At 47.7% G+C, this 25,439-nt stretch overlaps 2 protein-coding genes across 8 annotated transcripts in view; both read right to left on the reverse strand.

Moving 5' to 3' along the window:
- Positions 1 to 209: 209 nt before the first annotated feature.
- Positions 210 to 15,199, reverse strand: ANHX (anomalous homeobox). 2 transcript variants are annotated; one of them, XM_064466368.1, is made up of 10 exons: positions 14,968 to 15,199; positions 11,698 to 11,971; positions 10,934 to 11,058; positions 10,592 to 10,715; positions 9,161 to 9,347; positions 8,551 to 8,683; positions 7,979 to 8,280; positions 7,099 to 7,246; positions 3,566 to 3,653; positions 210 to 1,660 (listed from the first exon to the last, which is right to left on the reverse strand). In XM_064466368.1, exons 1-10 carry the CDS (start codon positions 14,979 to 14,981, stop codon positions 1,568 to 1,570), a joined length of 1,488 nt encoding a protein of 495 aa, XP_064322438.1. In that variant the 5' UTR covers positions 14,982 to 15,199; the 3' UTR covers positions 210 to 1,567. The 2 variants fall into 2 exon arrangements, with proteins under 2 accessions (XP_064322438.1, XP_064322439.1); XM_064466369.1 differs by lacking the exon at positions 7,099 to 7,246.
- A 121-nt stretch (positions 15,200 to 15,320) lies between these two features.
- DEPDC5 (DEP domain containing 5, GATOR1 subcomplex subunit) overlaps positions 15,321 to 25,439 on the reverse strand; it is a 47,242-nt gene continuing 37,123 nt past the window's right edge. For 5 of the 6 annotated variants that reach the window (XM_064466354.1, XM_064466353.1, XM_064466350.1 and 2 more), the window contains 7 exons: positions 24,928 to 25,036; positions 24,407 to 24,631; positions 20,288 to 20,457; positions 19,172 to 19,343; positions 18,043 to 18,103; positions 16,976 to 17,058; positions 15,321 to 16,123 (listed from right to left, as the gene is read on the reverse strand). In XM_064466354.1, the coding sequence (XP_064322424.1) occupies positions 15,828 to 16,123; positions 16,976 to 17,058; positions 18,043 to 18,103; positions 19,172 to 19,343; positions 20,288 to 20,457; positions 24,407 to 24,631; positions 24,928 to 25,036 (1,116 nt within the window). In that variant the 3' untranslated portion in view covers positions 15,321 to 15,827. The remainder of the gene's footprint in view (positions 16,124 to 16,975; positions 17,059 to 18,042; positions 18,104 to 19,171; positions 19,344 to 20,287; positions 20,458 to 24,406; positions 24,632 to 24,927; positions 25,037 to 25,439) is intronic. The other variant, XM_064466351.1, reaches the window with a different exon arrangement.

The raw sequence follows: 25,439 nt of genomic DNA on the forward strand, positions 1-25,439 counted from the left end.
AGCGTGGGCCTAACCTTCTAAGCGCTGCTGTTCTAAACACAAAACCTCCAGCAAGAAAATGGCCTTCCACGTGAGATCCACCAAAACGAAGTATCAGGGTCTCAAGTGCACCCAGGGCAGCTGGTGCTCAGGTTTTAATATATAATTAAATACCGTGTGTGAGTAATCGCGTCACCCCCTTACCTTGAAAAATGAACCCTGGAGAAAGAGTCTGTCATAACCTTTATTTGCCAACTTTATTACAAAAGGTACTGCAGGCGTGCACGCTTTGTGTATCTCGGGGCTGGAGTTTGGCAAGGATTATCCCTTTTGCAATACAGATTTTAAAAATAGCTGTAATACTTAGGGGAAAATACCCAAAAGACCGCCCAATGACTTGCAGCATTAGTTATAAACCTGCATCAAGGGTCTGCTTTGCTGCTCGTGCCCTAACACACTCATACACAATTCTGCTTTTCAGTCTCCAAGAGAAAGAAAGGAAACAGAGCTCCTGGTCAGTGAGCAGCCTGAGATGAAGGAGTGCGACAGGCAGGCTCGGGGCTTGGTTAGGTAAGTAAAAGCACCAGGCAAAAGGAACACAGTTGGACATGCTCCCCAGGAGAGCTGCAGGGCAACAGCTTACCCCCGTAGAACAAGCAGCCTTCAGCCAAATACAGTGTTAGCCCCACACTTAGTACAGTGTGCAGGAAACGGAGCGTGCACAACTCAGCTTTGCAGGGCACCTGTTGGAATAGGACGTGCTTGCCGGCCACTGCCTGCTGTCAGACCGCCGCAGGGCACCTGAAGGGTGACACAATTGCTGTGGCGGTTTCAGTCCACCCAGATCTGGGGACTGAAAATGGGTCAAGAGGGTTCAGCGGTTCCCACCTCCTCCAGTCATCCTTCTTCCCCAGGCAATCTGAGCTGCAGGTAGTATTAAATACTGGCATACTGATATGCCCTCCCCCAATCCCGCAAGAACATTGACTTTAGCACTGAAAATACTGCCATGTTCCAGTCTGTGTCATCTGTGACACAAGTATGGAACCCTCTGTAAGTTACACCCAGGAGTGCAACAAAAATGCAGATGAGAAATAGCAGTATTTTACCAGCACTTAGCTGAGACCTTATTTTTCAGGCCTGAGAAAAAGTTATCCACTATCCACTGCTAGGCAATGTAACTAAATTTTACTCTTTTTGAGAACAGGACCTTCCTTTACCTTCATGATGTAATGAAGGACTCAGATCTGACCAGTGCTATGGGTAGAAATACATAACTGCTACAGAACTACTGACTTGATATTTTTAGCATCTACAGGGCAGCTTTAGACTGCTCCAGTAAAAACCTACAATCCACAATGCACCTTTGGTCTCTTTTATCCTTTGCGAAATTCTTAATAGAACTGTAACTAAAACAAACTTTGTAACTATTAGAAAAAGCCTTCATTGTTCTACCTCCCTCTCTCTATTCATCTCCATGTCAAACCCCTCATTCATTTTAAAAGAAAAAAAAAAGAAAAATCAGCCAGGAAAGGATGGGGTGTTTCCTGGGGAACTGCAGACCACATCAAGCATCCCTGCAGGCAGGTCACATTCGTCCCCCAGCTGAGAATTCAAAGAGCAGCCACGCTGCCCAGAACGTGTCGTTGGCTAATGGGTCCCCAGCTGGATCTTCCAGGACCTGAAAGACACAGGGAGGAGGAATCAAAGCTTCACCACATAATGACGCCACTGCTCACGGTGGAAGAGCTTCTTTGGGCAGATGTACAGTAGCACAAAATCTTGTGCTGGGAGGGGATTTCAGTGGTGAGGGCTGTGTGCATGAAGTGACAGAGGCCTTGTTCCCCTCTAAGTTCGGGTAGAGTATTCCATGTGTACAGGACGTGGGTGTAAAAATGACAAATACCATCAGTGCACAATTCAACTCTTAGAGAAGAGCAATTCCCTTCCCTTTGCCCAAGGCATTGGCTCCTATAAAAGCAAGTAAATGAGAGAGGGTAAGACCAGGATGAAAAAATTGAGTGATCACCTGAACAAGGGAGCTCTGTTCAGGGAGGGAAAGAAATGTCTCCAAAATGAATTAACTTTTTTGTTTGCTGGTTATGTTCTACTCTCATTTTGGCTCTCATGAGATGCATGACCTAGGAAAAGCAAATTAAAAGCCACATGTGGTCAAAAGGAAGCGTACATCTGCACCCCTGTGGTTCAGACACAGGAACCAAACGTGCATATTCCTGCAACAAGCCCAGGACAAGTTGATCCAGAGAGTACCCAGGAAGTCTGTAGAACGCTGTAAAATCATTTACCCATTCAAGCTCTTCCTTTTCCTACAGCACACATTAAAACATGCAAAAATTGCTTTTCTGAATTCCTGAACCAAGTAATTGTTACAAAGATTTGAAGATGTCCCCTTTTGACATCTGCAGGCATCACACGGTATCTTGCTCCCCAGCCCACATTGCACTGAGTGTCATGTTTCTATACCATTGCAAAATCAGTGCAAGAAGGCAAAATAGCAAGATGAAAACTAGCTACAGAGACTGCATGCTCTGGAGATCTTAGAAAAGGCTCATTCATTATTAATGCCCAAAGCTTTCCTACTCATCTGGCTCACATTATGGTTGGTAAAAAGGCCACTTTCCAAGATATGGATCTTTATATTGATGCTTTCAAAGGCTCAAAAGAGGTTCTGTTACTGCCCTCAGAGCTGCAGACGCTTCCTATAATGAGGCCAGCAGATATGGTCTCATGCTTTTCAAAATCTCTTTTAAAGAGGTTTTCTTCAGCAGCTTGCATTGCAAGAGAAGCAGAAATGGATGCTAACTGATCAGTAGATCAACGCACGTAAAGACAAAAAATAGCTCAAGGTACAGTTTAGGTAGGGCTTTCTTGGGTCCTATTTTTAAGTAACATTTAATTCGCAGATGTGCTCCCATCCCCTTGAAAGCAGCAGATTTCTAACTTCTAATCTCTACTGCCTTAAAATCACCGTAAGAAGGCATGCAGACTGCATCTGATCATGGAAGTTAACTTCTTTTATCGTTTCCTGTAATAGCACTGCTCTGTACACTGCTATCAGCCATCTCAGAACAGTGCAAGATTCTCTTTTCCTCAGCAATAACACAGACTTGAAAATGAAAATTACATGAAAGATTTTAAGAAGCCTGAGAGAGCAGAGTCAAATTCTGCAGAAGGCCTCAGAGGGGAGGACCCTCCAGCAGCCATCTTCCTGTCATCTTCTTTCCACAGTGCTAGGTGAGTCCTCCATTACTCAAAATTTAAGTAACGCTTTGGGTCTGCACAGGTTGCTTTGGCCATCATTTCAATGACACATTTAGTAAAATCAGGGTCTGATAAGCAACCCAAGTGGAAGAAACAACAAAGACACCTCTCCTAGCATTTGCTGGATGCTACACCCAGGGAGTGCCCAGCTTGCTCTGACCTGAATTCCAAACGGTATGCTTAGATCAAACGTGTTTCATACTAAATACAATGTGAGATTTCATGTCTCCTGTGTGAGAGCTACAGCTGAGTAGTGCCTATAGGGCTAAGCTCCTTTCTCTGAACATTAGGTGTGTTCTCTTACCTGGCTTTGTCCCAGGGCTTGGCTTTCGTCCATGCAGGGTGCAGAAACAGGTAGGCACTGAGGCTTGCCAAACACAGTCTGACAGGAGCTGGAAGAGAATATGATGGCATACAAATACATTTGTATTTATGCTCTACTCACCACTTACTGTAGCGTTTTGCACAGGACAAGAGGAGCTGGTGGCAAGACTATGCACTCAACAGAGTTCTGTTAAGTTGTCTACAAACCTGCCCTGTTTCTCCAAATTTTTATGGCCTGAAAATACAGATTCTGCACTGGGAGGACTAGCCTGACCAGGAGTATACAGGAATGACATTTTCATTTGCAACTCTCCTTATGTGCCAGAACACTCTCCATAAACAAGATGTCTACCAAAATGTCTCTTTCCTGGAAGATGTTTTAGAAAAACAGATCTTAAGAGTCAAAATACATACACATGTGGCTTTAGACGTAGCCACAACATTGGCTATGAATCTACTATAGCTTTTCAAGGCCGCCAGTCTGGCTTCCTCATCCACACCTCCCTCGGGGCCTCTGGCAACCTCTCAAAAGAGGTCACAGCACACAGGCACTGGGTCAGGTAGGAGACATTGGGTACTTGATGATGGGATGTTCTCTCCCTTCCTCACCAACGCCAAAGCATCCCGACCCCAACACCACCACCCATACAACTGCCAGGAATAGCCCAGGGAGCAAATGGCCATCCAGGCCCAGATCAAAGGTGCCAACTAATAGAGCATAGGAAAAAAGTAGAAGAAATAGGGCAAGTGTCAAGGTGCTCTTCCTTGGTATGCCCCTGGGTTCCAGCAGTCAGGCTTGGGGCTCCTGCTGGAAGCTGCATCCAGGCAATTACATGCACTAACAACAAATAGATTCAACCCCCTGTCCCCGCAAGAATTTGTCTCATCCTTTTTCATAGCCCACTTACATCGACATGCACAATGCCCTTAGCAACAAATTATGTAATTTAATTATGCAGCATGCTAAGAAGTAGCCTCCTTTTGTGTGTTTTGACCTTGCTGCCTGCCAGTGTCAGGGTGCTGGGTTATCCAGAGGGGAGAGCCTACCAGCAGGAGGACTCCTAATGCTCTGAGCTGGAATCCCAGAAATGCAGGCAGAAGCAGTAAGCTGCAATGAACATCTCAGCAGTGATGTTTTCTAAATCAATATGCTGGCTCATAAATGCAGTCTGTCTTGCTTCACAGAGTTCAGTGTGCTTTTCTGTTTGAAATGTGAGGCACGAGAGAGTTATATTCTGCATGAACCATTATCTGGGCTACATCCCACCGGTCCCAACTCAGGGAGTGAAGAGGATACAACACCACTATCTGTAAAGGCAAGCATCTGTTTGGTGTCCCACAGCAGTTCGCTAGCTGGATCAAACTCTCCTGCCAGGCAGCAGGAGCATATGGAGACAGTCAGCTCCCAGCCTGGTTCCCCCTCACACTCCCACCTCACAGCCCTGTAGATCAAAAGAGGTTTGGATACAGCCCAAGTGCATAGGACCAACGGTAAAAAGCCTGTGAAAGAAATGAACTGGAATTGTTCTAATAAGCTTTCAGGCCAAGTCCTTTCCAGGTGAGCACCTTTAGAAATGAGACAAGCAGACTAAAGGTCCTTTGGCTGACTTGTAGCTCTGCCCCTGCGCACTTAGGAAGCAGGGAGCCACAGGTGCTGGCAAGGTACTGAGGGTGTAACACTAAGCCACTCCAGGTGGGTGACCTTGGATAAATAATTTCCTTCTCTGTGCTTTACTTGCATGTGTAAGGCAGGGATAACTTCAGTGTCCTGTCCTTCCGGGATAGCAATACATCACAGTTTAAGCTGTTGACTCATGCATGAGTCCCCAGATGAGTGATGCTCATTGCAATATTATTGCTAAAGATGACTCTGGTAACAAAATACTTCTGTCTAATCCAGTAACTCTGTTAGAGGGCTCTGCCTGATAACAAAGGTGATCCTCATTCATTGGCATTCACTGAGCAGTGATCTTACCCAAGACTACCCACGTGAGGTCTCCTGGCTCCCTGGAGAGAAACTGCAAAAATACCAAGATGAAACTGCAGCCTAAGCATCGCTCATTTCTAAAGAGATCGCTGTTCCACAGCATTCAAGGCATTTTGGGGAGTTTAAGGTTTTGGGGGGAGCTGGACCAGGCCACTAAGCAGGGGTTTATGAATGGAGTTCAAATAACTATATCCTCACCAGAAGGTGTCAACAAAGCAGCAAGTCATGCCCCTGCCAGGAATACGATAAAGGGTGTGTGGATTCCCGGCACAACTGACATACCCAACAAGGAGACATTCACCGTAGATTTCTTCTACTGGCAGAACATATTTTAAAAATAAACATGAGCTCACTCTAGAGTCAGAACATGCAATTTTAAATCCAGCCAAAATATTGCCAGCAAGCCTCACTGATCTTTCATGATCTTAAGCCACTGTTTAAGACTGTGAATCCTAAAACACAGGCTGAGGTGGGTTTACAATTCCCAGACCTGGGTTCTCCCCAGCAATTCATAGCGGGGAACCTGACACAAATGTGAACAACTGCGAGCACCAAGCCAACTGGGAAATAGGGGTAAAAGGCATAAATGTTTTTAGCAGGGATTTGGGAGGCAAAACCCCACTGATCTTTATCTCCAGTGAATCACTGCCTTCCCTTGTTACCTGACAAGCCACAAAGCCTCCCCGTGCCTCTGCTTCCTCATCTATAAAGTGGAAATAAAACTGCTTCTACCTACGTCTTTGACATACTACTGGCAGCGTCATGCTAGCACAAATGCTGGACAGTGTCAAGCAGAAGGGTTATGAAACAGGGCTATTGCTCCTGTTCCATCTTGCAGATCAGTAAATTAAAGGAACCTCATAATTTCTGTTTTGCGGTGTTTATATTTATGTAACGTTATGGAAGTTGTATAACATATGGAAGATGGCATGGATTTTTGTTGCTTTGTATTCTGTGAATATATCTCAAGTCCCAGAGTAAACCTGCAGTCTGAAACATTTGATACAGGTGGAAAACAGAAAGACAGAACAGTGCCTGTCTTTCTGTCTTCCAATTTGGAAAGCTTGCACTATGGAATAATCTTGTCATGAGGTTATGAAGCTACAAAAACTATTTGAGGATTAAATACGAGCCCTACTAACCCAGACCACAGAATCAGCCCTCACTGAGATCGGTATAGGTTATAACTTTCTGCTAAAAATAAAAACAGGCAAATAGCTCAGAAGCTAAACATGCTGCTTTAAAGAGAAGGGTTTGTATCTTTTCTGATGAGCCTGGTCCCAAATCTCCTTTGTGCCACCACAGTAAAACACACAGACATTTATACAGCATTCCCCATTTCCAGTGCACAGATATAAATATCTGCAAAATATGATGGACATAAAGAGAGCCAGGCCCCTGGAATGAGATGCATCACTACACTCTTTCTGAAATCCTCTTCAACAGGGGGATCAGGACAAGGCTAGACCCACAACATCATTGTTACTCCTGCCTTGAAGAAGCCCTGTGCTTTCCACTCCCTTTACCTGTGGGGAAGATTAGATTCCAGGGTTCCTAGCTGTCCTTCTCTAAGGATGAAGCTTTCAACCTCTAAATCTGACTGCTGAATGATTCTTCCTGAACTGGCCTCAATACAGCCACCTTGAGGGACTCTGCTCAAGGGAGCTCTGATACCTGCCGAAATAAATGCTTGTATTAAAGACAATTACAGATAACGTGACCCCGCCACCTCTGACCCAGCTACTCCTCCCCTCCTTGGTCCACATTCACCAGAGGCTGGGTGAATGGCAGTCACAGCATTTTCTGTTCTGTAGACCTACAGCAAAAGCAGGGGGACATTGCTGATGTATGCTATCAAGGCTTTTCTGAAGAACAGGGAGAAGAAAAGAGATGGTGGGACTGGTGAACAAGACTGGACAGGAAAGAAACAGAGAGGGAGAGAGAAAAAATAGCAGGAAGGAGAAAGGAAAGTGAGAATATATTGCCTAAAATGAGCACTGTGTCACAGTTAAAAAGTTCCCAGCCTCTGTTCAGGCAATCTCTTAAGAATGACAAGCATTTAAAAATCCAGAAAATTTGCAAACTGACAACGTGAGCAGACAATACCTGAAGATATTTTTCCAATGGAAATGCTAAGAGGAATCCACTTTGCTGGAAAAGTACTACCTTATGGAAGGAGTTACAGTTTAAGCAAAAGAGTAGGTAAGAATGTCTGCTTGAACACCTTAAATCAACAGGTTTTCTCACTGAGCTACTACGACAGCAGAACTCCAGAGGTCAAGATAAGCCCTACTCCTGGTTGTCATGACATCAGAAAGCCACGTAAGTGAGCAAGAGTGTTTACAACAAAGGGAGGAGAAGCTTGAAAACTCTTAAGGTCAATGATCTGGGTGCAGTTTTACTAACCTTCTACACCTGGGGTCCACATGGAGCCAGAGACTCCTCTGGTACTGGAAGGGACGTACCACATGGCCAGCTGTTCATCTGGGAAGGTGAGGGATCCGCAAGAGCAGAGGACAAAGTTATCCAGCTGGGGGCTGGCATCAGTACTGCTTGCTGCTTCTCTGGGCTGCAGGACAGCAGAGTTAAAGCAGGTTCCTGGTTCCAGCATAGGCTCCGTGCAAAAAGCTACAGGTTGTTCAGTGTTGTGAGTGGTCCATGAAGCCTTGCTTGTCCTTGCTTCATAAAGCTCATTGCTCTGCATAAAGCTGTAATGATGAGGAAAATAAACCAGTCAGCCATATTGCTTTGCAAAGAGGGGAGACCCCCCCAGCTAAACCTTTGAATCCTGCCCTGACAGCTGGGAGATAACTGCTAGGTGCTCTGCCTGCCTGATGCTGGGCATGGACCGTTCCCATCTACAGAGTCACCACTCCTAAGCAATGCCCCTGGGAACTGGCATGAAAGTCAGTTCATGAACAGGTTTAAATGTTGCTTTGTCTCTGAACTGTTACTGTAAAGACTTTTTCATACATCACCTGGATTCCAGCATCTTTAAATAAGTTCCTTCAGGAGGCTTATCCAGATCTGCAGCTGACTGCTCCCACCCGGGGTCACAGGGCATGAAGGTTATCTCCATTTGCTCAGAGCCGATGCCTACATAAGATCCATCTGAAAGGTGCAGGCCAGGCAGGTGAAGGAACACTAATAGTTACTCCAAAAAGCAATGAAACAAGCCTGATCTGCCAAATGCAGCAAGACCCTCTTATTCCCCGTGACCGAAGTTTGGTCAAGGTTCTGCGAAAGGGCATGGAAGGACTGGGTTTTACTGGAGTACTGCCCTGATCCCAGAATCTGAGAGCAAACACGTGCTGCCTCCCATGTATTTGTTTCCATTTGGTGCCCGTTCTGCAACAGGCACCTCTTTTCACCTGTTCCTGCACTGGCCTAATCAATGCTTGCTCCTTCTATGGAGCCTCTGGCCAAGCAGTGAGGCACTCCACTGAAGTAGAGCCCTCCAATGTCCACTTGATCCATCAGCATATAGATACTGTTCTGGAGAAGGAATAACCTTCCCTTCCTGAGGGAATTTAAAATTGTTTTTCAACTTTCTGGACCACACCCTAAGCCCATTAGGAACAGACAAACCTGCAGTTTGTGGAGCGTAGGATCCGTTATCCTGCTGCTCCGTTGTGCGGTAAGTCAAAGCCCGATCAGGACATGAGTTGTTGAACTTTTCCGAACGAGGGAGGCAGGATTTTTGGCGTCGTCGGTAATTTGCAAACCAATTATACACCTGAGTTGGCTGCAGGTTCATGTCACGAGCCAATCCCTCCTGCAAACCCAGGTGTAGGGAGAGATCAAGGGAAAAAGAATAAACCACATCCAAATAACAAGGCTTTTCCCTTCAGTTCCAAAAGCAGCCCAGCAACAGATCTTTCAAACCCAGAGACGTTTGTTCACTACGTCTCCAATAAGTCTATGCGGATCCCATTGAGGCAACCAATTTATAAACTCAAGAGTTGCTGGAAAACACACATTCCACTGTGCTAAAGGAAACTATATACTTATTTGCTAAAGGAAACCATATACTGCTATTTTATATTGCTATATTTAAATGTAAAACCTCACCAAAGCATGCTCTTCCCACAGAATGACAGTTTCACATCACTAACATGACACTAACAGGATCAACACTAATGCATTTACAACATTAACTAGTTTTCACAAACTGTGAGTGGTATAAACATCTGTATCACATTCACAGAAAAACTTCTGCTGTATTAAACTGAAGAACATATTGGGAAATTAAGGCATAAGTGATCATCATATCCTGACCTTTTAGGGCTTAATTATGCTACCTCATTATGCTCCCAGTTCGGAGTGGTTTTTAAAATGAAAATTTGGAAGCTGTTGCTGCTCTGTGAAAAGGGTAAGCAATAAACCACCTGCACATTGCAGAACTATTCACCAGGCCACCCTGCTTCATACGAGAAGGGTGGTGGAAAAACTGAACACCACAGAGGCAGACTTCAGAGTCTGAAGCCTTTGCCTTGCAAGGTAGTAATCAACCAGGATTACTGAATTAATTCACATGTTGCTTTCATTACAGATTGGTCCCTGTCCAAAGAAGGTGTATACATAACACAGCCTATCGTGTTTTCAAATTCTGTGCATTTAATGTGATAAGTCAGTATGAAACATATTCTGGTAAGCAAAGTGTAATTTTATACAGGCTATAATTCAGTCAAGTCAGGACTATTTATCACTGTAATATAGCTCTTCTGAGTGATGGTTGTTTCGCTGCCTATGCTCAATCACTACAAAATTAGAACTGTTAAAAACCCAGTGAGGAGCTTATTTCCCCTGATCTTTTACTCCAAAACAAGTAAAATTACTTAGCATGAGCTTGATGATTTTTTTAAGGAAACCTTTAGGGAAAGTTCAAATACCGGGAATCCCAGCCCCAATGGGGCTTCTGAAAACAAGGATTTAGAATAAAACCAGTTATAGACACCTCATGGCAGAGTTCTGCTTTTCTGTGACAAGGAGACTTGATTGGAAGTAGCATAGCCCTACCCGCTGTTTCTTGTTTGGATTTATTGTCACCTCTGCAGCAAACCTGTGCAGTTGCTGGCGTACTTCATCTGAATAGTTTCGATTCTTCAGACCTTCAGGACAAAGGGAAATAGGTGGAGGATTCCTGTACATGGGAGAGAACGAGATTAAAAAAGACCCGAAAAGAGTCATTCACAGTCATGGGAAATTTCTCACATTGCCACAAGTGGTCAAAACACCAAGAAAAACCTAGTTCCAAGAAGAAGCCATCCTGAGTTGCAAAACCAGCCGCTGCGTCTCTACCCCCTGCATCTGCTAACTACAGCACAGAAAAAAACCATCGGTTCTCCCATGCTGCGGTACCTCTTCCGGCAACGGAATTTCTGCAGCGGTGTCAGAAAATCCATGTGGTGTTTCTCCATAACCCTCCGGTAGTGAATCTCATGCCAAAGTTGCACCAGCTCCTCCTTCTCTTCTGCCTTGCAATACTAAAACAAAAGAGTGTGTAAGCAAACCCTTTCCAGGTGGTCAGTCAGGCTTCCTATAAAGGAGGAAACCCTCAACAACTAGAAACTTACTCAGAGATTCCTACTGGTTTGACAAAGCTGGTAGCATTATCCAGGTACAGGGCTCGCTACAGCTTCTCTAACGTACACAGGGAGTTGCCTAATTCCTTCTTTTCCCCTAGCGAGCAGGACTACATTTTGAGATCTAGAGGCCAAAATCCCTCACCTTGAGCAGTGCCATCCAGCTTTCCTCATATCCTCCTATCCTGGCAAGCCCTGTAAACTTGGCCTCCCCAAGGCTTTTACATCCTGAGCCCTAAGTTTGTGAAAAACTCCAAGAACCACCACACCAGAGAACAAAAATCCTGCTTTCATAAACTACAACCTCATAATCAACCGATTACCTTCTACCCCTTGACTGGTTAATAGTAACTGCCTATAACAGAGGCTTTATCCTGTGTTTCAGGTCAACCACCGTGCACAGATCACCTTCTGCCACTGCACGCCAGCTGGAAATGCTCCACATGCTGCAGTTTGGGTACCTCTCCGCTAGCAGCTCTAACTACTGTTTTTCTAATACTGCTTTTCGTCTCCCTGAAGAAACAAAGAACACGTCCCTACCTCCAGGAGTCTGCAGGCTGTGTCATGCTGCCCATTATGGATATGAACGAAGACACAAGCTCGGACAACGTGGATGTTAGTGAGAAAATACATCTTGTGTTTGCATCCCATCATGGCCCCAACCAGCTTCTCCAGGCTAGGAAACGAGTTCCGGAGGTCCTGGCAAAGTTCTCCTGCTAGATCCAGCAGCTTGGTGGGTGGGGGATCCTTGGTTTTATTCCTGTTTAACATGGCCATGAACCGCTTCATCCTTATGTTCTGTTGGAAGCCTTTGCTATGCAGTACAGAAAGTTGTGGTTAGATAAAAGCTATTATCTCCTATTTTTAGCTCCTATGGTATGCTTTTTTTTTTTTTTAAAAGGAAAGAAATTCACTGTCCTGTTAAAAGCAGCCTGAGGACTTGAAAACACTTAAAATAAAACTAGACCTAAAGCAGCCCTGAAAGGCTAAAGCCACACCAGGTTTGTAGTTGAGAAAACAGAGCTCAGAAGAGCATTAAACTTGCCCCAAAACTTGGCAGGCTGAAGGAGGAGGCCGAGGCAGGAGGGCTGCCGTGGGGAACTGCGCACCGGGCTGGTCCCCATCCCCCCTGCTTTGGTCTGTGTGTGCGGCTGCGGCCTCTGGGGGTGCAGCACCCCACGCACACGTGTGCCCCCAGGCCCTCCACCCCCATCCAGATCATAAAGGCTGGAAAAGACTTCTTAAGATCATCAAGTCCAACCACCAACCCAATGCTCCCAGACCTCCTAAACCATGTCCCCAAGTGCCACGTCTACACGGTTTTTGAACACGTCCAGGGATGGCGACTCCGCCACCACCTCCTCTACCAGAACAGGTACCCCCACATCCAAACCACGATGTGAAGCTTTACACCCACTCCTTACAGGTTAAAACTTCCAGAACATTAAGCCCAGAGACATTTGGGTGAAATGATGGCGTTTTTTCCCCGGCATGGCGCGGGGCAGGCCAGGGGCAGGCAGCAGTCACCGCACCACGTAACTCAAATGATCGCCGGGGCTGGTTTTCGCCCGCGTTGCCGGGTTGCGGGGGCCGCCGCCATTCCCTGCGCCCGGCGGGTCCCCGCGGGGCAACCCGCGCCCGGCTCTTCAGCACCTGCGAGGCCCCGGAGCGGGGCTCGGGGCAAGGCCGCCGGGGGCTGCGCGTCCCGCGGGACCCCGCGCCCAGGCGGCCGCTGCGCGGAGCCGGCCCCGGCCCTGCCCCGCACGGCCCCGGCCCTGCCCCGCACCGCTCCGCGCCCTGCCCCGCACGGCCCCGCGCTCTGCCCCGCACGGCCCCCGCTCGGCCTCCCTCTCTGCCCCGCACGGCCCCGGCCCTGCCCCGCACGGCCCCCGCGCAGCCTCCCTCTCTGCCCCGCAGTGCCCCGGCCCTGCCCCGCACGGCCCCGGCGCTAACCCGCACGGCCCCCGCTCGGCCTCCCTCTCTGCCCCGCACGGCCCCGGCGCTGACCCGCACGGCCCCCGCTCGGCCTCCCTCTCTGCCCCGCACGGCCCCGGCCCTGCCCCGCACGGCCCCCGCTCGGCCTCCCTCTCTGCCCCGCACGGCCCCGGCGCTGACCCGCACGGCCCCGCGCTCTGCCCCGCACGGCCCCCGCTCGGCCTCCCTCTCTGCCCCGCACGGCCCCGGCCCTGCCCCGCACGGCCCCCGCGCAGCCTCCCTCTCTGCCCCGCACGGCCCCCGCGCAGCCTCCCTCTCTGCCCCGCAGTGCCCCGGCCCTGCCCCGCACGGCCCCGGCGCTAACCCGCACGGCCCCCGCTCGGCCTCCCTCTCTGCCCCGCAGTGCCCCGGCCCTGCCCCGCACGGCCCCCGCTCGGCCTCCCTCTCTGCCCCGCACGGCCCCGGCGCTGACCCGCACGGCCCCCGCTCGGCCTCCCTCTCTGCCCCGCAGTGCCCCGGCCCTGCCCCGCACGGCCCCCGCACGGCCTCCCTCTCTGCCCCGCAGTGCCCCGGCGCTGACCCGCACGGCCCCCGCTCGGCCCCGGCCCTGCCCCGCACGGCCCCCGCTCGGCCTCCCTCTCTGCCCCGCAGTGCCCCGGCCCTGCCCCGCACGGCCTCCCTCTCTGCCCCGCAGTGCCCCGGCCCTGCCCCGCACGGCCCCGCGCTCTGCCCCGCACGGCCTCCCTCTCTGCCCCGCAGTGCCCCGGCCCTGCCCCGCACGGCCCCCGCTCGGCCCCGGCCCTGCCCCGCACGGCCCCGCGCTCTGCCCCGCAGTGCCCCGGCCCTGCCCCGCACGGCCCCCGCTCGGCCCCGGCCCTGCCCCGCAGTGCCCCGGCCCTGCCCCGCACGGCCCCCGCTCGGCCCCGGCCCTGCCCCGCACGGCCCCGCGCTCTGCCCCGCACGGCCCCCGCTCGGCCTCCCTCTCTGCCCCGCAGTGCCCCGGCCCTGCCCCGCACGGCCCCCGCTCGGCCCCGGCCCTGCCCCGCACGGCCCCGCGCTCTGCCCCGCACGGCCCCCGCTCGGCCTCCCTCTCTGCCCCGCAGTGCCCCGCGCTCTGCCCCGCACGGCCCCCGCTCGGCCCCGGCCCTGCCCCGCTCGGCCTCCCTCTCTGCCCCGCAGTGCCCCGGCTCTGCCCCGCACGGCCCCCGCTCGGCCCCGGCCCTGCCCCGCTCGGCCTCCCTCTCTGCCCCGCAGTGCCCCGGCCCTGCCCCACCTCACCCTCGCCCCCGCGCTCAGGCTGGACGGGGCTTTGCAGCGCCAGGAGCGGCCCCCGGGTGCAGGCGCGGAGCGCTGCCGGCCCCGGTCCTTGCCCAGGCCGGGGGTCGCAGGGCTGCCCCTGCACTCCGCCCCCCGCAAGTTGCTTTGACAAAGCAGTTGCTGCGGGCACGGCTACCTTCAGCGCGAAGTTGGGCGGGCTAGGCGGCAGCAAGGTGCTTTCATACTAAAGAGTACTTTCTAAGGCGTTAACAGGGATCAGACGTGCACGTGAATTGTGAATGAGCAGGCATGCAGCTCACCTGTTCGAGGTGGGCACTGTTTAATAACAGATGAGCCCTCCGGACTCAGGTTAGGGGACAGAACTGAAGCAGCTATTATTTTCCTTGAAATAGGTCTGAATGCCACTGTGGATGCGTCCGCCCTCTGCTGCCTTCAGTTTAGCAAGAACAGGTAACAGTAACGATCTCGCAGCTGGAGTCAAAAGCCCCTCCACGCACAGTGCTACCGGGTGCAGGCCCTGAACCCACCCTTAAATAACCTCCCTCGTGCGAAGTCCCTGCGCTGTACGCCAGCTTTCTCTGCACAAAGACCACCTACTTGAGTGCAGTCATCTTGGTTTTGCTTCATGCAGGCATACGCTAAAAATCTGCCCATAATCTTCCATGTTCCTCCAATGAGCAGCACCTTGTGTTCAGTTGCCTTTGATTTCTCCTTAGGCTCGGAAGCTGGCCTTGCAGGACAGTAACCGCTTGCTCCTGCTGCCTGACGCTGTTCTAGCTCCAGAGCTGGAGGCAGAAAGTCCTGGATGCTTAAAGGACGCAGCCTCACCACTGAACTTTGAGCATTTCATTATCATGCTGGACATAAGCAGTGGTATTTTCTTTGGCAATTATTCTCCCTTACTCCCTGTAACTCCAGACAGCAAAACAGAAGTACAACAAAACATCATGTCACTTGAGTTTTTGCATTTTTACTTATTTACATGTATGAAATTTAATAAAGGTCTCACATTTTATCTTACATATTCACACAACCAGGTACACCTCAAAAGGGAAATACGCAGGCTGCTGGCAGGCACATCAGATGCAAACAGCACCAATCACTTTCAACGATGGTAAGCTGCTACCATCACACTCTGCTGAATCTGACCACCCTTGAAAGCCATTTGCGCGCTCCCTCCTTTACCTCTGCTCTGGCTGAAGTTTTGGCAATCAAGGACTGTGGCTACTTGAAACCAAGCTAAGGTCAGGTGATAGGTATTGGCAAGCCAACAGCTCAGATTCTTCTTCCAAGGGCTTAATCAACTTCTGTTGAATATCAACAGCAACACTGATCAGGTCCTCTTGGAGCCTCAAGATGAATCCAACCGAGAGGCCCTTTTCTAGTCATCCTTCTCCTCTACTTCCTTGCCACAAGGTAAAGCTTCAAGCTGTCTCCCTAAGAGATACAATCCTATTTCACGGAGCACTCGCATGCATCTTGTCTAGACAATCAGTCCAGAACAAAACAAGCCGGCTATCTTTGTTCCAGCAAAAGTCTGTAAAGTCTTTCAGCAACCGATCAGCAAACTTCTCATCCCCAGTGGCACTGGACCGCCACGTTTTCGTCAGCATGGTGTTGTAGGCCCAGTTGTAGCCAACACGCTCTTCACAAAACATGTTCTGGTTGGTGGAGCTAGTGGAGTTGCGCCGGCGCCGCTGCTGCCCACAAGAAAATTTCCGCTTGGAATATGGTAGCTGCAAAAACACCGTCCCTGGAGGAAACAGACAGGACTTTAGTCTTGGGCAGACCTGAGTCCCTACAACTGGCAGCTGACTCATTAAATTCTGAAAAGGAAACTGGACTGAGTTTCATTTAATTGCCTTTTAGCAAGATAAAATGGGATACACTCTTCCTCCTTCGCCTTTACATGCTATTTCCTGCAAATAACAGCACTGGGACAGCGCACACTTAGTCTTGCCTTTCTCTTGGTAGAAGGGAATGAAGCAAAGCTGTAGGCTCTGATCCATCTTTCTAATTTTACATCAATTTCCATTCTCTTCTGTGATTTTCCAAAAGCTCTCTTCCCATCATTGTCTTCATGTCTCAGCAACCCCCCATAACAAACTACGTTATTTTACTGTAATATGCTATGTGTGTGGCTTAGAGGTCTTGACAGATCACCAACATTTATGAAGAATGAGAGCAAGCGGATCCTCAATGCTTTATCTCCCACAGTGTGTATGGGTAGAGAACTGACCTTAAGCGTGAGCACTGACTTGTCCCAACACCTTTCCCTCCTTCTAGATACACATTTATTTACACTGCACTTGGAATAAGCTCTGCCTTACTTCTTTTTATTTTTCCATCTCCTGGAAAGAAAAGTTTCAGAGACACTATAAAGCAAGATTTCAAACCAATGACATTGATTAACAGCAACACTCTGTGCTTTTCCTACTGCCTTTCCAGTTTTCTGGCTTGTGTTGGCTGATACAGGTACTTGTCATCTGGCTAGGGACATAATGAGGACCAACATCACTTACACAAAACACAAACTGCATGTAAAATGGTTCTTTTGCTTATAATAGCCTCCGCCTTGCCCTGATGCCTGCCAAATATCGCTCACCTGTGACGTGGATATACTGGGGCTTGTTCTCAGCTGGGAAGTTGAACGCAGAGGCCGAGTATTTATCTTGCACAAATCCAAATCTGGAGAAACAAAAACCAAGGGGATAATAATAAAAAAACCCCCACAAACAAAAAACCACCCAAGCAAAAAAATGAAACCAAAACATAAAAGCCACTCTAACTAGGATTCCTTCAGCCCAAGGCAGGGGCACCAGGGAAAAACTTCCATCACAAAGGCTCCCTCTTCTTTTGTCCAGAAGGCAAGGGGAACAGGGGTGAAGAGAGCTGAGCTTCTCCAAACATTCTCCGCCCCTGCTAGGCACGGTGTGAAAGCGTGTAACCCCACGCCGATCTCCGTCCTAACTCACACTGGAAACAAGAGCACCAGTAGCTCACTTTGGGAGGGCACTGAGTAGTCTCTGACAAAATGGGGCAGCTGCACACGGAAGAGGGAAGAGCGATAGTCAGGACAGACATTCCTTGGGTATGTTTCAAGCTGTAACACCATTTTTTTCATGCCGGGCAATATTCCACACAGAACTTCAAGCAGCTCACCTGACAGTTCTTTGCTGTTTGGAGAATACTTGTTCCTCTTCTGCTTCCTAAGCTAATGAAAGCTTATTTCCGAGCTAAAGTCCATTACAAAAGGCAGCCTCTCTATCCCAGTCTCCTGCCTATTGTCAATCATCCGTTGTCATCCAGTTCAAGACTGTGTTAAGTACACATGAAGGAAACAACTGTCCCTTCTCAGAAAGAAATCTATTTACAGTCTATCTGCTTCTAACTTAGAATAACAGGGCACCTTCCAAAGCCAATGTCCCCTCTAGGAGGAGAGTATGGCTTGCCAATGAGTGACAGGCTGAAACACTATCTACCTGCCCCCTGCACCCACAGAACTACCTCCAGGCATTCTAGTCATGTTTTAGCCTAACCATCTGCCAGCAGACTTCAGAGAGGCAGAAGACACAGAACCCCCGTGATGCAGGAGTGACTGTTCTGCACAGGTCTTCATCCTGCGTTATCCAGGGAGATACGAACCCTTCCGTTGTTCTGCTCCGTACGTACCTGTACGCTATTGCTTCCTGGAGGAGATGCATGCGGTCCCAGTATGTTTCTGGTTCGAAGCCTGAAACAAACAAAAAGGCAACAATTACCTAGTAAAGCCACTTTATTCCCTTCTTTTTAAGACTACCGTTTTCCTCAGAAGACCTCTGGGCACTTTGTTTTTTTCTAGCCATTTCTTTTTGTCACACTTTTTCCTGTCAGCTGTCCCTTGAATGCCATGTCATTAGAGATATGTCTTCTTGTACACTCCAGTGGCAGATTCATCCCTGAATTTAGCTTTTGTGTCTCTCGAGATGAAGGAGAGGAACAAAGTGGGATGTGGGGGGCAAGGAAGGAGAGCAGGCTGCTGTGTATCACCACAGAATGCTCTGAAAAGACTTAGTTCGAAGTCAGTGGAGCTGCAGTGACCTCACAGCATACGGATTTGTCACCAATTGTTTCACATTTATACCTAGACACTGGGTCAAGGGTTAATGAAAATAAAGGAAACGATCATCTTTACTATTTTGAAACAGAGCCTTTCTCTCAATGCAATTTTGCCTCTCTCTGCATGGGGACAGAGATCTCTGACCTTTGAGCTTCCACCTGAGACTTACCACAACAGCGTCTCTCAAAAGGGCGATTGCAGAAAAGGAGATTGCAGTTTCTAGCTCTTAATGTCATGTGCAGACACTCTTACTGTGAATGTAACCATGGCAACAAAAAAAGAGGATGGCAGTCATGCAAGCCTAATCTCACTGAGGGGGAGAACAAACAAATGCAGAGCAGCTCTGGGCAGGGTCTACCAGCAAAACAGACTCTTACAGTATAATGTCGCATCAGACACTAACTACTTGATATAGGCTCTATAAGGCTGAGCAACATTATGGCAACAAAGACCACCAGCAAGACAACTTTTCCTGTCCTTGGTACTTCCTGCTGCCAACTTCATGCAGTGTTGGATGCTGATTCTCCTGCCAGCACAGCTTCCCCCGAGCACCACCTTCCTGAGGGTGGCTGCTGAGACGTAAAAACAGGCCCTTCAACCAGTGCAGGTCTGCTAAATGAGGTTCTTTGTGTCAGCTGCATGCCAGAAGGGACCTGCTTGCAGAAAAGTATACCAGGGGGTAAAACAAAGAACATTTCTTACCGTCAAACAAATGCTCACTACCTTCCTTCAACAAGCAGCTAACGTTGAGTGGGATGAACAACTGAGCTCGAAGTGGGTCTCCGTATAAGTAACTGGGCAACGCAAATGGGCCTTCCAAGACTGGAACGAGCAAGAAACCACAGGATGTGGCTTTCCGATGCCAACCCTGAACCTGAGAAAAGATTCAAACAATGAATCACACGACATATGTCAAACTGAAGAAGGGCACTTACGTGCATAGGAGCAACTCATTCCCAGGAATAGATCAGACATGCTCAATTCTCCACAGGCTCGACTTGTTTTGCATGGCAAGCACACAAGCATCCTTGTAAGCAAAGCACTACAAGCACAAGACACCAGGCTTTCCTTTTTTAAGTGCCACATCAATCAGAAAGCACTTTAAAATAGGACATTTTTCAGGAACTGATTCAGCCTACTTATCATCAGTGGCTAAGCACTGCTGCTTTACTGGAACAGTGCAATAGATTTTAAATAAAGGCAAAACCAATCACCTATTGCTATCTGGCTGGGTGGGATAAAACCTGGTGTTAAATAATTTCAGTTTTAAAGAAGTTACAAAAGGGAAAAAAATTCTAAAAGTGAGAAAAAACACTTGCATTTCCAATCCAATTCAATACATTTTCAGCAAGCTTAAGAAAAAAAAAGCTAAAAAGCATTGCTGAACAGGAAGAACACATTGCCTGGAAAAGCCCTGTCATGAAAGCAGTTCCACTGAGATTTAAAGTTGTCAGATTTGGGGACAGAAGGAATGCAATGTGAAATAGATTCTTTTCCAAAGACCCAGTTTGGGGCTTATGATTTGCCTAAGGGGGACTTAAATTTATCACCTTGACCTGTACTGATCTCTGCATACTGTGCACGAAACCCACTAAAAGCAGAACGCCATCCCGCAGACAGAATGACTATAGATAGCATGATAAATGACAACCAGATGCAGCAATGCTAACAACCACCAGTAAAATTACTTATGGAAATAAGGGCAAATCCAACCCACTGTCTCTCTCCTAATACTTCACATGACAATTTCCCCAGCAGTATGAGACACGGAGGCCAGCAGGGCATTGCCATGGCCACCCAGAACACAAGGACTCTTACCATCTCAAAAAGAACAGCTGCAGTCACTGCCATCCAGTGTAACTTGATTTCAAAGGCAGCATTCAGGGAGAAATTGCCATGGTAATAACAACTGCACCACTCCAAACGGTCAGTGCGGTTATTCACATCCACATCAAGCGTCACTGTCCGTTGCTCAGGCACTGTGGCAGCTACGCAGCCAAGGAACAGGGGTATATTTAAAAGATGCATTAAAGAGAGAGTGGGAGACGGGCTGAAGAGCACGAAAGAAACAAGACAGGCTATTTGAAATTAATTTCTCCTCCCACTCCTCCCCAAATATTTTGGGCTAGTAGAATAGTCCCAGAATGCTGCTCATCCAGATCAGAAAAGACAAAAACCTGAAGTATTACTCATATCAGGGGTCCATGCCACAGAATTACCTCCCCAAGCAGTCAAAAGACATTTCAGCTGCAATAAAAAGACAGAACCAAGAGTCAAGCAGCGAATCAATAAGTGACTGGTGCCATAATTAAATCTGGCTAGACAACATCAGCTCCTGCATACCCAAGACATTCCAAATTGGTTTTAATATTTCTATATGCCCCCCCCCCCCCCCCGAAATCACAACCGGGTGCTGTAACACAAGGCAGAAGCATTCCAGGACTTTCCACAGCTAATGGAGATCAGAAGTTAAACTTGGTGTTTCTTTAACCCCATACCAATATTCCACATTACCACATTGCTAAAACTGCACATCCAACACTTTGTAAAAGCATGAAAAGTCAGCCAAGACTCATGCAGCAGCATTACGATCACTGCAATACCTTCTGTTGCTTTGCAATAAATGCTGGGATAGTGTCCAAGACCCAGCGCCCTTTGTGCCTTACGCCCCCGCGCCCCAGTGAAAGAAAACCTCAGGTATCAGGCAAGAGAGGGAGAGAAGCGCAGAAGGTGGAAGTGACCTGGCTGGTGTCGCACAGCGGGACTCCGAGGCCAGGGGTAGAACCCAGATCTTCTGACTCTCACAGTCCTGCTACGGACCACATTGTCACTTTCAACTTTTCTTTATGCAAATACATAATTAAACATTTCTATAATTTTTAAAATTGGAGCAAAACAAAGGGCTGCAACACTACTATTGAAAAACCTTTGCCCTTTTTTTTATTGCATGCCTGAGGGATGGATATTGTTATTTCTTGTTTAAGTAGAGAATGATGTGTACCCTTTCATATCGTCACCTTTTAAATTACCTTATAATTTAATGCCTTAATAGCATTTAAAAAAAAAAAAGTTTGAAGTTTTTTCCTCAAGGTAGATGGAAAGTTCCCACCTTCGCTTCTACTGCAAGTTAGCTGGAGACAATTTTCAAGGAAATCCTTTATATTGCTATTACTGCAGCTTAGGAACAGAAAAAACAACCCAAAACCCAACCCAATAAAAATGGAAGACCACCACCCAGTTTTGTTTTCTAAATAAGATCCATTTTTGTCTTTGGGAAATGTATCATCTGCATTTTCTGAGTTGGTCTGGTATTGTCAGTTAGACCAATATCTTGTGATTGTCTTTTTCTTGCTCCTTTCCAGGGGAGTATCACTGGGAATGCAATGCTTGCGGTTAGACGGCTACAGGGCCAGTTCTGTAACTGTGCTGGAAAACAACATTCCTGAAGCCGTAAAGCAAAAGCAGCTCAGTTGGGTAGATCTTGGTCATTAGCTCAGAGGTCAGCGATAAAACCACAGTCCAGTGCACCCAAACTAGCACACTGCGAAGAATGAGCTACCTGCTCCCTGAGACTCTGCCTTCTTCTAGATAATTCAGACTCCCCATTAGGGCTGGAGCTTCTCTCTCCACCTTGCCTGCAGCCGTAATTCACAGGCAAAGCAAGAGGAACACCATCCAACCAGGTGAGCTAATCAGAAGGACCTTAAAAATTGATGAGAAATAGCCACGTGTCTGAATTCAGAAGCTTCAGATTAAAACCAACTTCATTTTAATAAAATAAACTCTGGCTTCCGTAGATGTGATTTTAAGAGGACTCACCTGCTTCCCAATTGTCTTGTACCACTGAGTGTTTAACTAATGATTTATTGAGTAAATCGGAGAGGAGCAGGCAGGTTATTCTCCACTCACAGACTACACTACCTACGAGACTACAGTTGCTAGTGCATGCATCGCTATAAATCAAAAAGGACAAGATTAGGTATATCACAGGTCAGACTTCCACTGGGAAGGGAAAGGGGAAAAATAATCACTGGGCAGATGACAGGGGAATTGGGAGGGATAAAGATTTTAGAGATACATGGAGCTTGTTCCAGAGCTCCCAATGCTTGCATGCAATTTTATGTCACAGCCTGACATTTAGGGAAGGTGGGGAGGGGAAGAAATAAAAACCACAACCAAATCAAAACCAAGAGAGGAACAAATGAAGTCACGTGGACCAGAGGTCATCTGGGTTTAGTAAAGCTCCTTGCCTCAGATGAACTGCTAGAGTTTGGTTTGGGTTTGTTGTTTTTTTTTTAAAACCATTTAGAAGAGGGACAGCACAGAAACATCACTTAAACCAGTTCCTTTGTAAGAAAGAAGTTCCACACTGGATTTTTCTTCAAGAAATTATTATTCCTGGAATAACCAGACTGCATGTGAGCAATCTGGAGGCATTTTTCGTTCACCCAAGGACTGCAAATTAGCTAAATAGCAGAATGGACATAAGTCCAACTGAAACGAAAAAGGGGGGCTACACAGGTGTGTAACTACATCACGTGCTGAGGGAATATGCTCTTTCCTGGCTGGCGTTACAGAAAAGGTGAGAGGGGCACTAAAGCACCCTTCTTTCTTTGCCCGCTTCACCACGTGCAAGCTTACCAAGTCTCATCCCACAAAAGAGGACAGATGCAGAAAAGTGAAGTGGTTTTCTTGGCCTAAATAGTGAGTAAGAGATCAAAGCAGGGACAGGATCTGGCCCAAGCGCCTCCAGCCCTCACAATACTTTCATGCCAGCCTACGTTCAGGCTTCAGCTCTGGCCAATCGTTGAGCTAATGAGGCTGGATACTAGCCAAGGCAACAGATTTATCGTGTGACAGGGAAAAATATCCTGCATATGTTGGCTTCAGGGAATTAACCATTAGTTCAGGCTTCCTATCTTTAATGCTTTCCCATTTCTGATGCTGCTCCTCTTCAAACAAGGCTTTCAGAAATACACAAGGATTACTGTAACTTCAGGTTTAAGAGACACTACACCAGCAGTAAGTTACTTGTCTTCACAAGGTCAAATATACAAAACAGGAGAACAGCAGAATTTTCTTTTTATCCGTAATTGACAGGCCTTTGAAAGATGCATCTAAATAAACCTGAAGTTACAGTTCCACAGCAACGATTTGTCTTGTAATTTTAAACAGGGAAAGAGGAACAAAAGCAAGTGACTCAGGCTGGCCTGGAAATGCAACAAAAAGCTGACGAAGCAACACAGTCGTCATGCAGCCAGTGTGTTTCACAGGCTGTTAGTGGGAGTCAGTGTTATACTACCCATATTACAGAACTTTAGATATTGTAATGGTACCTTGCCCAGCAGCAAGATGTTCCATATGCAGACTCTACTGCTTCCACACTGCAGGGACCATTTGTAGCTGGGCTTCATGGTCTTTAATATAAGGAGTCTGGCTATACGTGGTTCAGATTAGCAGAGAAGCCTCCAGCACATCACAGAAAACTTCTGGATCTCACTGCGGCTTTTGCCATTAAGAAGCAATTAAACATGGCATTTTAAGTACGGTTTGGTTGCTGTACGGTTCTCACAACTTATTACTCCGTGCTCATCACAGGTCGTGAAGAGTCTCTCTGGACCCACAAGGAGACAAAGTCAGTATTTTCCTCTCCGAATTCTAGAGGATGGCAGGGCAGGGGGAGATTCAGGAAAAAGGGATATTTAAGTAATACTTTTTACTGTATTCCAGTACTCGGAAGCAAAACTGCCCGCTCCGCCAGTGAAACACACCTCCGGCATATGAGAGCAAGTCCACGTGCAAGACACATGTAAGGCCAGCATGAAATTTGCAGCTTTATTGCTGGTCCACGTGAGATCATACCCTTGGCTGGCTGCTCTTCCCCTTTCAAACTATCCCCTTGAACTTCCCCAGCTGTCACCTGTGCTGTGCATCTACCTAATAGTGCAGCTGCCTGGCTCCGTCCTCCGAAACTGCGGCTAAAGGAACTGTGCCTACTTGCATAGGAGGCTGGGCGGCTGGGCAGCCAGGGCAGGAAGAACGCTGGGATTTCCGAGTGCAGGAGCTCTTCTGCCACAAACGCCACCTCAAACCATTTCCTCTGGAAGGCGGAGAAGTCATCCATAGCAGCTGTGTGCCACATAGCAGGCTGCTGCATGCCCACTGAGCAAAAAGCAAGGGGAAGGACAGACTGCAGTTAGAAACAAGTGTTCAAGACAAAGAAAGAGACGTTGTTCTTTCTGAAAAAGGGGAAGGAAAAAAAATTCATTATGTTGTCTGCAATTTTTTTTTTTTTTTTAAAAACAAACAGAAAGGCTGAGTTTCTTTGACTCTCTTTAGAGCAATGTTTTTGGTTGCTCCCAAAGTGCATTTCTGCTGCAGCATCCGTAAGAATCAAGTACAGCTACTGATTATACACAGGTATAATGAGGAAAGTCTTTTAATAACACAATGCTGACCTCGGTCTGGTTCTTTGTCCACAACAATCTTGTAAAAATAAAAGCCATAAATAAAGGTTCGTAAAGCTTCTCCAGATGCATGGACAATAAGCTGCTCTTCTAGCATTTTCTGAACAAAAAAAGAGAACAGAGTAAAAACGATAAAAAAGGAGAAGTCACTCTTCCAGTTACATAAAAAGGTTGCTAGAGAACATTAGGAAATAATTTTTTTTTCTTGACATCTTTCATCCAGATATGTGCCTAACAACAATATCAGCAATGTTACCTCTTGATAGTCAGCAAATGTAGCAAGTCCTTATCTCCCTGAGAAATTGCGTTTGACCTTTCTGCAGGTGTCTGCCTTCCTCCCTTACCCTGCTCTGGTTTTATAGATGGATTTATAGGAAGGTAAGAGGTTGGAAACATTCTAGGTTCCCTGTTAATTGGTATGGGATCTCAGCAGAGGAATGAAATCCAAAGCACTTCCAACCTTCTGCCCCTGACACTGTTCAACAGGGAAGAAAAAAAAAAAA

The sequence above is a fragment of the Phalacrocorax carbo genome, chromosome 15, assembly GCF_963921805.1.
Source record: "Phalacrocorax carbo chromosome 15, bPhaCar2.1, whole genome shotgun sequence".
In the NCBI taxonomy this organism is placed as follows: Eukaryota; Metazoa; Chordata; class Aves; order Suliformes; family Phalacrocoracidae; genus Phalacrocorax; species Phalacrocorax carbo.